The following is a 12,439-nucleotide window of genomic DNA, read 5'->3' as shown; positions in this document are numbered from 1 at the left end:
AAGGGAGATTCAGGAAAAAAATCAGATAGTGATGTTTTCCTTGGAGCTTGGCACACTCACAGTTTGCAAGTAGAGAGGTCCTTTGACCAGTATAAGTTAACACTGAGTTGTACCCCAACAGCTTAGGGTCCAGGATAAAGGTCCTACCCTTGATCCTCAAGTCTCTGGACGCATCTAAATGTCCTCATAATAATAGCTACCAATTTTTGAGCACATACTATATGCTAGGCACTATGCATACATGATTTCATTCCATCTTCTCAGTAGCTTGATAATACTTTATGATGTACTACTGTTCTCATTTTATAGGTAGAAAAATGAACTCGAAATTTAGTGCTCAAGATCGCATGACTAGATAGAAACCAGATCCATTTAACACTATAGCCTACCCTCTATACCATACTATCCCAGAAAGGGTATGTGGGGTGGCTAGATATTAGGGTTAGGGTGGGGGGAGGGAATCTTTATTACCCAGTTACCATAATTTAAAGGCTGCTTTGTGAAGCAAGGGGGAGGGCTAGAGAGAGACAGGCTCAAAATTTCCCTTCCTGGCAAAGAGGGTCTGCCTCTCCAGGCTGTGCTTTTAGCCCCTAGCTATTCACTCTTAGTAAATAAGAAATAGTTTCAGTTGGCTTGTCTCACAGGTTCAAGAAACAAAGCTTAAGCATTCCCTAGTATCCCCCAGCACCCACAGGATGAACTCTGTATACTCCATGGAAGAGTTAAAATAGATTCTTCTAAAACCATCTCCAACTTAGAAGACCCAAGTTCCAGACCAACAACATGGGTGAGATCGTTCATATTCCATTAGTGAGCTGGGAGGACAGATGCATGCCGATATCATCAGCCCTGATGTCCTTTCCAGCTCACCTAACTTGCCTTCATCTCTCCTCCCTGGCATGTGCTCTACTTTCAATTTGGTACTTATGTGGCTTCGTCTTTTTTTTTTTTTTTTTTTTAAACTTTACATAATTGTATTCGTTTTGCCAAATATCAAAATGAATCCGCCACAGTGGCTTCTTCCTGTGCATGAGCCAGCCTTTAGTGGAACCTTGCCAACTGTCACAAATGAGTGGCAGGTGAATGAGCAGGGGGGTGGGGATTGGAGGTTATGACCAATCAGGATGGGATATGAGAGGGTGACCAAGTCATGCTGACAAATGATCTGCTTTTGCTTTACAACTAATGAGTTAGGACAGTACAAGGCAGCCCAGGTGCACAGGACACGTGTGTGCACTCGTGGGCTGGGGATCGGCAGTGGCAGGCAGACACGCCATCACTTGGGGTAAGGGGGAGAGGGGCAGGGGCCCTTGGGGGCATACTTACCAGCAATGCTCAAAAGGGATTTGGTAGGCAAACCCACAGCCACAGAATAAAATGAGGAGCTGGGGCCTTAGAAAATGATTCCTGATCATAATAGGAGAGGAGTAAAATGGCTTCCTAAGAACTTCCTATTTGGCATCTAGAGAATCAGGCTCTGAAAAACAGTACGTGGGTGGGCCTGAATCTCGTGCTATATTCTCTTGTCCTTCTGGCTCCAAGAGAGACCTTGTCCAGGACTCTTCTCTGAGATAAATGTGCAAACTGACTCAGGGGACTTTGTTGCTCACTTCTTGTTCCTGTTCGAACACATCAGTAAGTCAGTTTGCCAAATAAGGGAAGTGGGAGTTACTGGGTGGGATTTTCTTCATCAAAAGGCTACAACCCTCTCCCAACACTGAGCTCCTTATTGTCCTCCTCCTGCAAAGGGAGAAATAACAACATTCAAATGAAATAAACCTTATGTCCATGTCACCTTCATGATATGGCCTTTCTTAGCTTCCATTTGCACCCAGGTCTCATTTGGATGTTTGTATGTGTGTGTGGGTCCTTACCAGGTTCTTTATTAAGTGTGGTATGTGCTCAATTTGGGTTGTTGGCTGGTATAAGTCAATTTTCATGAGCCCATGAGCCTCAAGAAAGCCTGAGTGTCAATGAGAGGCCAGGCTCCCATATTTTCTGCTGCCCAAATTGGCAAGGCCATTGAGCTCTACCTATATAGAGAAGGTACTTCTGGTGCTGTCTCTAAAGGCTGAAACTCTAGCCTGGGGCTCAGATGCTGGGACAGTCTGGCCTGATTGTCTTTGCCACTCTGCCACCTGTGCAGTGTGCCAATTAGATGCGCAAATGGAAGGGGGAAGTGGATGCACTTCTTCCAAATCAACTCAGAGGCCCCTCTTCAAATAACCCTTAATTAGATGAGAAGCAAGAACAGCATCCTCCTCAGGGCCTTAGCAGTGAAACTCAAAGTGGGGAGGTCATGTTCAATTGACTCATTAGCGCACAGTCACCAGGTGTGCCTATGGGCTTTGCAGTATGAGAAACAGCAACTCTTCTTGTAGCTCAAAAACTGAGCCTCAGTCCATTTTCCCTACCACTGATAAAATCTACCATCTGTCAAGCTGCTAGGCAGAGCTAGGCACTTAATAAACAGTAGTTTTTTCAATCCTCACAACGACCTGGAGAGGTAGAGATTACAATCCCTATTTTGTAGGTTGGGAAACAGAGGTGAAGTTACCTCACACAGATACTGTTATGGATTCATTTGTGTCCCCTCCAGAAAGATATCTTGAAATCCTAACTTTAAGTACCTCAACTGTTGGGAAATAGGGTCACTGAAGATGTAATTACTGACATCATTGGCCTGGTCTGGACCCTGGTGTAGGGCTGGCCCTCATCCAGTATGACTGGTGTCCTTTAAGGAGATGGCCATGGGAAGACAGAGAGCGCACCATGTGAATATGGAGGATTGGAGCAGTGCATCTGTATTACAAGCCAAGGAATGCTCCAAACACTGCCAACAAATCACCAGGAGCTGGGAAGAGGCAAGGAAGGATTTCCCTATAGGTTTCAGAGGGAACATAAGCCTGCTGACACCTTGATTTCAGGCCGCTAGCCTACAGAACAGTGAAACATTGACGTTCTGTTGTCCAAAGTCACCCAGTTTTCAGTGTTTGTTACAGCATCCTTAGGAAATTAATAGTTAGTAACTGGCAGATTTGAACTCAGAGACCGCCAATTTCCCCCACTGTTCCTTACTCTCTTCCCACATGGTGAAAGACATATTGTGGAAACTTGGGAGACACAGAGCAGCTCAAAAGAGCTCACCCTTTTCTACTGAAGCTGTATTGGGTGTAATGAGAACACCCCACTTCTGTTTGGTCTCGTATGGACCTAAGAGATATTTGCCAAAGGAGAGGGGGAGATTTTTCTTCAAGGATACAATAGTTCCTATAGACTCGCATAATATATGAAGTGACATGATCGATGATAACTCTAGGTGAGGATGACACAGGAGGGACTGCCAGATAAACACCTGGGCAAATGCTCCTACATGTTTTCCAATGCCTTAGAACCAAGTGCAGACTGTGACCAACTTCAGACGCGATACATTGCCCTCCCTTGTTCCAAACCCATCCACTCACCAAGTTTTCATCCAGGAAAGCTTTGGTGTCATCGTAGAGCCCTTTAAGACTAAATGTAACATCTACTGCATCATTTCTGGTTAAAGTCTGAGAGGAGAAGAAAAGAAAGGAAGGGAAAGGACAAAGAGAGAGAAGTTGTTGGTTAGTAAGCATGCAACTGGCTTTTCTGCGGGAAGGTAGGGGCAGGCTAGTAGGATGTGGCTGTAAATGAAAAAGTAATATTCACAATATAGCACAACTAATAGTTCAGCATGGGCACCAACCAGTCAAAACTGATGCCAGCTATCAACTATAAGTGCAGCTGTACTGGTGTGTCCTATGTAGTGACAAAGGGCAACTCTGCATTTATCATCACTGATTGAATGCTCTGGGTATAGGGAAACACAAAATATGCAAACCGGACATAAATTTAAGGCCACTTCTTGCCACTAGCTGCTGCTGCTGCTGCTGCTAAGTCACTTCAGTCGTGTCTGACTCTGTGCAACCCCATAGACAGCAGCCCACCAGGCTCTGCCGTCCCTGGGATTCTCCAGGCAAGAACACTGGGGTGGGTTGCCATTTCCTTCTCCAATGTATGTAAGTGAAAAGTGAAAGTGAAGTCGCTCAGTTGTGTCCGACTCTGAGCGACCCCATCGACTGCAGCCAATTAGGGTCCTCCATCCATGGGATTTTCCAGGCAAGAGTACTGGATTGGGGTGCCATTGCCCTCTCCGTTCCACTAGCTAAAGCCACCTTTTCCAAGGAATGTGGAATTAGGCCTAACCATCTCTCTTCTTGAAACTCCAGGCCCCTTCCAACGAAGATCTGGCCCCCCATAAATAGGTAGCCTATATTTTAGGAGACCCTGATCCTGTATGTGGCCCTTTTGTATGGTTTTTCTTAGCATAAAGTTACTTTTAAAAATATCACTTAAAATTCTTCTGCCAGTGGGTCAAATCACAAGATGGCACATTTAACATCAACTATCCTAATATGGACCTTTCCCTCAAGAGGAAAACCAAGGCAGCCTGGAGTTCAGGTTTCAATGACAAGTATCACCTTAACAGGTTATACAGGGATCCACCTGGGATGAGGAAGGGCCAAAGCCAAGTTCCTCTCCATTCACAGGCTATTTCTCCTTGAGACCAGTGTGGTAGATAGCTCTCAGGCTGATGAAGTCTGCTATGGGATTCTCCCAGTGGCCACTCTGAACCTGTAACAAGTCAAGGAATATCTGCCTCCCTTTCTACTCCATCCATCAGTTTCCTGCCATGTCATTTGCTCGGGTTTTCTATCCAGCCTCTGGTTCCTCTTCCTTCCTTTCTATTCCCTTTCCTATTTGGTTTACTCCTTTCCTTCATCTGCCCCTTCCTCCCTTACCTCAATGGGAGTGCAGGAAGCTGCAGCTGTCTCATTGCCACTCTCTTGTTTGTAAAATACATCGTTTAGGATGTTAGCACTGGCATTCACAGAATCCATGAGGACAGACACATGCTGGTGGACCTTGCTCAGGTCAGTAAGTCTGTAATAAAGCAAGGAGAAATAAATGAGTCTAGAGTTCTGAAGGACTTCTGGTCTGAGGTACTTGTGAGGGTTAGGATTAAAAGTAAAAATGAAAGCTCTGAGTACCTGAATTGTATTCTTTACTCCCTCCTGTTATTTCTACTCGTTTCTAGGTAGCCACTTATGCCAGAAAATGTTTCTACTCTTCTATAGGTATTCCCTTTTGTCCATCCTTTTTTGGGGGAATCTTAGTTTCCCAACCAGGGCTTGAACCCCGGGTCCTGGCAGTGAAAGCACCAAGTCCTAACCACTGGACTGCCGGGAATTCCCACTTTGTCCATCCTTATCTCACCTGAATTAGATACTAGGTACTTTGGAAGAGTGGGAGGCTAGAATAGAGGAAGGAGCTGATTCCAGAAACTCTAAGGCCTTCCTGATATTTAAGGCCAAGGATAAACATTTTAAATCCTGTTGGGTCTGGGGCAGCAGGAAGAGATCAAAATTCATCTTTGGACTTAATGGGAGAAGTCCAAGCTGACCACAAAGACTATTTCCTGTCTGGATTGTTAGAGTCCCTTTCAATCCTTAGAACTCTGGGCAAGACTCCTTTCTGAGGTCAGGCTCTCCAGTAGCTTACAGACACAAGGTGGCTTCTTCTTCCCATCCCTTCTTGGGATTTCTAGGCCTGTATCTGGGCCAGACCACTTACCTGCTGATGAGGTTTTCTGCAAGCTGAGTTAAGTGCTGCATCTGGGCATACTCCTCATCAGAGAGGCTATCTTGAGATTCCTGGGAATCCAGCTGGGGTTGAGAGGCAGCTTGGATTTCAGAATGCTTGCACTCCCACATTTTCATTGAGTTCTCAAAGTCCTGGAAATGAAGACAGTGGCAGATCCTAATGACTGCTGTTAGCTAAGAGGGCACATGACAGGTCTGTCTGTGAGTCTGATATGTGTGGGTCAAGGGGAATGAGGGCCCCATATATTCCCCCGTACACCCATCTCCACACTTTATACATCTGTCCAACATTTTATTCAATGTCTTTAATACTAAGCACTTTTAGTTTTGTTGTTGTTTTAACTGTTACAATGCCAAGTTTTGGGACAAGATGCTTGAATCAGACAGATGTCTGCCTTCCAGAAGCTCCTATAGGAAGGCATCATGATCAGTAAGACAGTGGAGCCCATTTCATGCTCCCTTCTTTGCCGAATCTAGGCAATATATGCTGATGGATTTTAGACCCAGATGTATCTAATTTAATTTTGAATTGTGCTTCTGTCATTCACTAGTCATGTGACTTTTAGAAAAGTGTTTAACCTCTCTGGTCCTTATTTTCCTCACCTGTAAAATGGGAATAAGTGTATCTACCTCATAGAAAGAGGAGAGCGAAAAAGTTGGTTTAAACCTCAACATTCAGAAAACTAAGATCATGGCATCTGGTCTCATCACTTCATGGCAAATAGATGGGCAAACAGTGGAAACAGTGGCTGACTTTATTTTTGTGGCCTCCAAAATCACTGCAGATGGTGATTGCAGCCATGAAATTAAAAGACGCTTACTCCTTGGAAGGAAAGTTACGACCAACCTAGACAGCATATTAAAAAGCAGAGACATTACTTTGCCAACAAAGGTCCATCTAGTCAAGGCTATGGTTTTTCCTGTGGTCATGTATGGATGTGCGAGTTGGACTGTGAAGAAAGCTGAGCGCTGAAGAATTGATGCTTTTGAACTGTGGTATTGGAGAAAACTCTTGAGAGTCTCTTGGACTTCAAGGAAATCCAACCAGTCCATCCTACAGGAGATCAGTCCTGGGTTTTCATTGGAAAGACTGATGTTGAAACTCCAATACTTTGGCCACCTGATGTGAAGAGCTGACTCATTTGAAAAGACCCTGATGCTGGGAAAGATTGAGGGCAGGAGGTCAAGGGGATGACAGAGGATGAGATGGCTGGACGGCATCACCGACTCAATGGACGTGAGTTTGGGTAAACTCCGGGAGTTGGTGATGGACAGGGAGGCCTGGCATGCTGCGGTTCATGGGGTTGCAAAGAGTCGGACACGACTGAGCGACTGAACTTAACTGAACCTCATAGATTGTTGAGAAGATCTATTTGAGAGAGAATATATGTAAAGTGCCCCACACAAAGCAGATAGTTTATAAACTAGACATCCCATGCCTTCACTAGTGCTGTGTCTATGGACTGTGCATAGGCCACAGTGTAAGAAAGCCTGTAATCACTAACACTGATCAATAATGGTTCCTTTCTAGCTTTAGGTGCTTTAGCTGAGGTGGGTGATATTTGTGAATGCAGTATTTTAAGATGCTGTGAAAGTGAAAGTCATTCTGTTGTGTCCAAATCTTTGTGACCCCATGGACTATACAGTCCATGGAATTCTCCAGGCCAGAATACTGGAGTGGGTAGCCGTTCCCTTCTTCTTCTTCTTTTTTTTTTTTTTTCTTTTGTCGTTCCCTTCTTCAGGGGATCTTCCCAACCCAGGACTGAACCCAGGTCTCCCTCATTGCAGGTGGATTCTTTACCAACTGAGCTATCAGGGAAGCCCTTTAAGATGCCTTATCAGTTCAGTTCAGTCGCTCAGTCGTGTCCGACTCTTTGTGACCCCATTAATTGCAGCACTCCAGGCTTCCATGTCCATCACCAACTCCTGGAGTTCACTCAAACTCACGTCCATCGAGTCGGTGATGCCATCCAGCCATCTCATCCTCTGTCGTCCCCTTCTCCTCCTGCCCCCAGTCCCTCCCAGCATCAGAGTCTTTTCCAATGAGTCAACTCTTCGCATGAGGTGGCCAAAGTATTGGAGTTTCAGCTTTAGCATCAGTAATTCCAAAGAACACCCAGGACTGATCTCCTTTAGGATGGACTGGTTGGATTTCCTTGCAGCCCAAGGGACTCTCAAGAGTCTTCTCCAACACCATGGTTCAAAAGCATCAATTCTTCAGTGCTCAGCTTTCTTCACAGTCCAACTCGCACATCCATACATGACCACTGGAAAAACCATAGCCTTGACTAGACGGGCCTTTGTTGGCAAAGTAATGTCTCTGCTTTTTAATATGCTATCTAGGTTGGTCATAACTTTCTTCCAAGGAGTAAGCGTCTTTTAATTTCATGGCTGCAGTCACCATCTGTAGTGATTTTGGAGCCCAGAAAAATACAGTCAGCCACTGTTTCCACTGTTTCCCCATCTATTTCCCATGAAGTAATGGGACCAGATGCCATGATCTTCCTTTTCTGAATGTTGAGCTTTAAGCAAACTTTTTCATTCTCCTTTTTCACTTTCATCAAGAGGGTTTTTAGTTCCTCTTCACTTTTTGCCATAAGGGCGGTGCCATCTGCATATCTGAGGTTATTGATCTTTCTCCTGGCAATCTTGATTCCAGCTTGTGCTTCTTCCAGCCCAGTGTTTCTCATGATGTACTCTGCACATAAGTTAAATAAGCATGGTGACAATATACAGCCTTGATGTACTCCTTTTCCTACTTGGAACCAGTCTGTTGTTCCATGTCCAGTTCTAACTGTTGCTTCCTGACCTGCATACAGGTTTCTCAAGAGGCAGGTCAGGTGGTCTGGTATTCCCATCTCTTTCAGAATTTTCCACAGTTTATTGTGATCCACACAGTCAAAGGCTTTGGCATAGTCAATAAAGCAGAAATAGATGCTTTTCTGGAACTCTCTTGCTTTTTCCATGATCTAGCAGATGTTGGCAATTTGACCTCTGGTTCTTCTGCCTTTTCTAAAACCAGCTTGAACATCAGGAAGTTCATGGTTCATGTACTGCTGAAGCCTGGCTTGGAGAATTTTGAGCATTACTTTACTAGTGTGTGAGATGTGTGCAATTGTGCAGTAGTTTGAGCATTCTTTGGCATTGCCTTTCTTTGGGATTGGAATGAAAACTGAGCTTTTCCAGTCCTGTGGCCACTGCTGAGTTTTCCAAATTTGCTGGCATATTGAGTGCAGCACTTTCACAGCATCATCTTTCAAGATTTGAAATAGCTCAACTGGAATTCCATCACTTCCACTAGCTTTGTTCGTAGTGATGCTTTCTAAGGCCCACTTGACTTCACATTCCAGGATGTCTGGCTCTAGGTCAGTGATCACACCATCGTGATTATCTTCATCATGAAGATCTTTTTTGTACAGTTCTTCTGTGTATTCTTGCCACCTCTTCTTAATATCTTTTGCTTCTGTTAGGTCCATACCATTTGGAACCTAAAGATCCTATTCAATGAAGAATATCTTGTTGGGGGAGCAGATTTCTCCATAACCAGTGAGGTCTTTAGCTCTCTGTGCATTGTAAGAATGAGGACAACTTTGTTGAAAACCACAGGAGGCAGCTCCTTGTCTCACTCTCTTGGACAGTGCTTTGCAAGTGTCTCTATGTATGAGAGTATCTCAGACAGTTTGTCTGCAAATGCAAGTTCCCAGGAAATACCCTTCCCCATTCTGATGCAGTGGGACCCTGTGGGGCCTAGGAATGAGCATCTCTAACAGGCACCCAAGGTGATTCTGAGATGTCATGCAGACCTCCCTTTGAGAAATTCTGCCTGACTGGAAGCATTCAGTACTCAAGTGATAGCTGTAGATGAGACAATGGAGGAGCCCAAGACGAGCCTTTCCTTTCTTACCCGATCTCTGGTCAACATCTGAGCAGTGTTCTTGTATCTAATCTTGATAAGGCCTGGCCTCTGAACCCAGGCCTCTCCATCCACCTGCACTGGGATACCTTCTTCACCATTGATAGTTATCATCACCTCACGGCACTGCCAGAGAAGAAGAGGAGGGAGAATGGGGAAGAAAAATCAGGCAATGACTATAGACTAATTTGATAATCTCACAGTCACAGCCTAAATGCGTATCTGAACAGGATCAGCAAAATTGTGAATCAGACTATCCCAGGGAGGAAACATGTTTGCTATAGACTTTTTGCTCCTTTGGTCCCTTCCACCTTTATTTCTAACCTCAGCCAGCACCTTGGTGCCTGCCAGATACCCTACTCCCTCCACCCTGCCATTCTTATACCTGGTTAAATTCCTGGGAGCACCCCACATCCTGTGTTGTAGCCATAGAGCTCAGACCCTTTCTGGTGCCCACCCAGCATGTGCCTACCTGGGCGATGCGATGATGATGCAGGTTGATGATACGAGACATTGCCATCTGTACAGAACCAAAGATTGCCACTACCTCTAGCTTCCCGTCATCTATCGCAGGAGCCTCATATTCCTGAAGAAAAAGAACTGTGTCACATATCTCACTCTTGAAGAACCACACTTTGTCACAAGCAGGTATGCTTTGAAAGCTCATGGTAAAATTTTTTCTAGCTCATGAAGAGTGGAGAAACTACTACATTATGAAAAGGGGAAGGATGAGGTCAGGAAGCCAACTTGGGAGAAAGGCACTGAGACCTAAACTCAGCTCCTTTTGAGATCACAACTCTTAGCTGGTTCCCTCCCTGTCCAATATAGCATCATAAATCCCCAAAGCCACTGGTCTCATGGCCTTCTTGGGCGAGCTCAGAGGAAAGGATTCATGACCAATTTCTCAGGAGATTTTATTGATAGACCTCCGTAGAGAAAAGATCATGATGTAGTCAACCTTTCAAGGATCATTCAGGCTTGAGAAATGGAAAATTCAAAGTCCATGCAACACAGAAGAATTGATCTGATCCTCAGGTTTTTGGTTGATTCTTGTGCTATGGGGTGGTAATTGCCTTAAAAATACACATCATACAGCTGCTAATAATGGTCCCCAGCCTGCCTCCTTTTCCCCCACACTCCAGTCAGTTCAGCTCTCCTTTCTGATAGACTTTAGAGGGGTCAAGATTTTCTCCCTCCCCATTCCCTGTTCCATACTCACTGTGGTTGCCGTGCTGCTTCCCCAAAAGTTGACGCCTCCGGCATAGCTGGTAATGTTGAGCACTACAATGCCTTGCAGATTTGGCAAGGAGATGGCCTCTCCATCACACTGAAAGAAAAGAGTAGCCCTTATTGGCTGGCTCTTCAGATACCAGTGTGAAGGGATATTTACAGACATGGGGGAAAGGCTCTGTCTTCTCATCATGTTATCATTTTCTTATCCATAAAATGGAAACCTATCTTCATGCTTTCCTCCCATAAGTGAGGATCAGAGTTAAAGCTTGAGAAAAACTAAGGATAAAGAGGGAAGTTGATTCCCAAGGTCATGATATTTCCTTTCTTCATGCCCAGGAAGGATCATCCTCTTTTTCCACTGACCTCTAGGTGCACTCGTTCTTCCAGTTTCCTGTAAGAGCGCTGAAAGAGTTCCTTGCTTCCCAGAAGGCCATACCACATCTTGTTCTTAAAGCGGCTACTACAGGGAGATAAAGGTAGAGAACGATAGTCAGAGGGTGAATAAAGGTAAACGGATGAAGAAAAGTAAGACGAGATACCATCTTATTCCTCAAGTGCCTTGTTATAGGGAGGAGTCATGGTAACGTGACACAAGAGGGAATGCTAGGATAGTGTAACTGGAATCCTTATTCATACACCAGCTGTAATGGGTTCCTGGGTGTCCTTGAGACCTCAGCATCCCATTGATTTGTCACTTGCTGTGGATATTGGTTCAGTTTTGCAAGAGATAGGCTATATTTTAAAATAAAGCTCATAAAAAGCTGTGAGCGTAACTGGCTTGTATGTGTTAAGTCACTTCAGTTGTTTCTGACTCTTTGCAATCCTTTGAACAGTAGCCAACCAACTTCCTCTGCCCATGAGGTTCTCCAGGCAAAAATACTTGAGTGGGTTACCATGCCCTCCTCCAGGGGATCTTCCTGACCCTGGGATCGAGCCTGCTTCTCTTATGTCTCCTGCACTGGTTTCTTTACCACTTGCATCACCTAGGAAGCCCAACTGGCTGGTACATGCCAGCAAGTGCCACTCTGGGAAATCAAGATTTTAGCCTCTTGGAATCAATTTCATTTGAAATATGTGACAGACTGCAGTTTCTTTGAAGCATAACTTTTCTGGCAAAGTGGAGGGATTTTGTAAGACCTGTATCTCAAAGACTTCAGTTCAGTTCAGTTGCTCAGTCATGTCTGACTCTTTGAGAACCCATGGACTGCAACACGCCAGGCTTCCCTATCCATCACCAAATCCTGGGGCTTACTCAAATTCATGTCCATCGAGTCGGTGATGCTATATCCAACCATCTCATCCCCTTCTTCTTCTGCCTTCAATCTTTCCCAGCATCAGGGTCTTTTCCAATGAGTCAGTTCTTTGCATCAGGTGGCCAAAGTATTGGAGTTTCAGCTTCGGCATCATTCTTTCCAATGAATATTCAGGACTGATTTCCTTTAGGATGGACTGGTTGGATCTCCTTGCAGTCCAAGGGACTCTCAAGAGTCTTCTCCAACACCACAGTTCAAAAGCATCAATTCTTTGGCACTCAGCTTTCTTTATAGCCCAACTCTCACCATACATGACTACTGGAAAAACCATACCTTTGACTAGATGGACCTTTGTT

The 12,439-nt window shown here is 44.8% G+C and overlaps 1 protein-coding gene across 1 annotated transcript in view; it reads right to left on the bottom strand.

The window, feature by feature from the left end:
• Window positions 1–4,787: 4,787 nt before the first annotated feature.
• DGKK (diacylglycerol kinase kappa) overlaps window positions 4,788–12,439 on the bottom strand; it is a 160,038-nt gene continuing 152,386 nt past the window's right edge. The window contains exons 17-22 of the mRNA XM_045164345.1: window positions 11,194–11,290; window positions 10,817–10,924; window positions 10,070–10,183; window positions 9,589–9,723; window positions 5,656–5,816; window positions 4,788–4,965 (exon numbers count right to left, since the gene is read on the bottom strand). Coding sequence (XP_045020280.1) covers window positions 4,788–4,965; window positions 5,656–5,816; window positions 9,589–9,723; window positions 10,070–10,183; window positions 10,817–10,924; window positions 11,194–11,290 — 793 coding nt within the window. The remainder of the gene's footprint in view (window positions 4,966–5,655; window positions 5,817–9,588; window positions 9,724–10,069; window positions 10,184–10,816; window positions 10,925–11,193; window positions 11,291–12,439) is intronic.

The sequence above is a fragment of the Bubalus bubalis genome, chromosome X (assembly GCF_019923935.1).
Source record: "Bubalus bubalis isolate 160015118507 breed Murrah chromosome X, NDDB_SH_1, whole genome shotgun sequence".
NCBI lineage: Eukaryota > Metazoa > Chordata > Mammalia > Artiodactyla > Bovidae > Bubalus > Bubalus bubalis.
The sequence above is the reverse complement of the archived record's forward strand: the minus strand, read 5'-3'. Positions and strand labels throughout refer to the sequence as shown.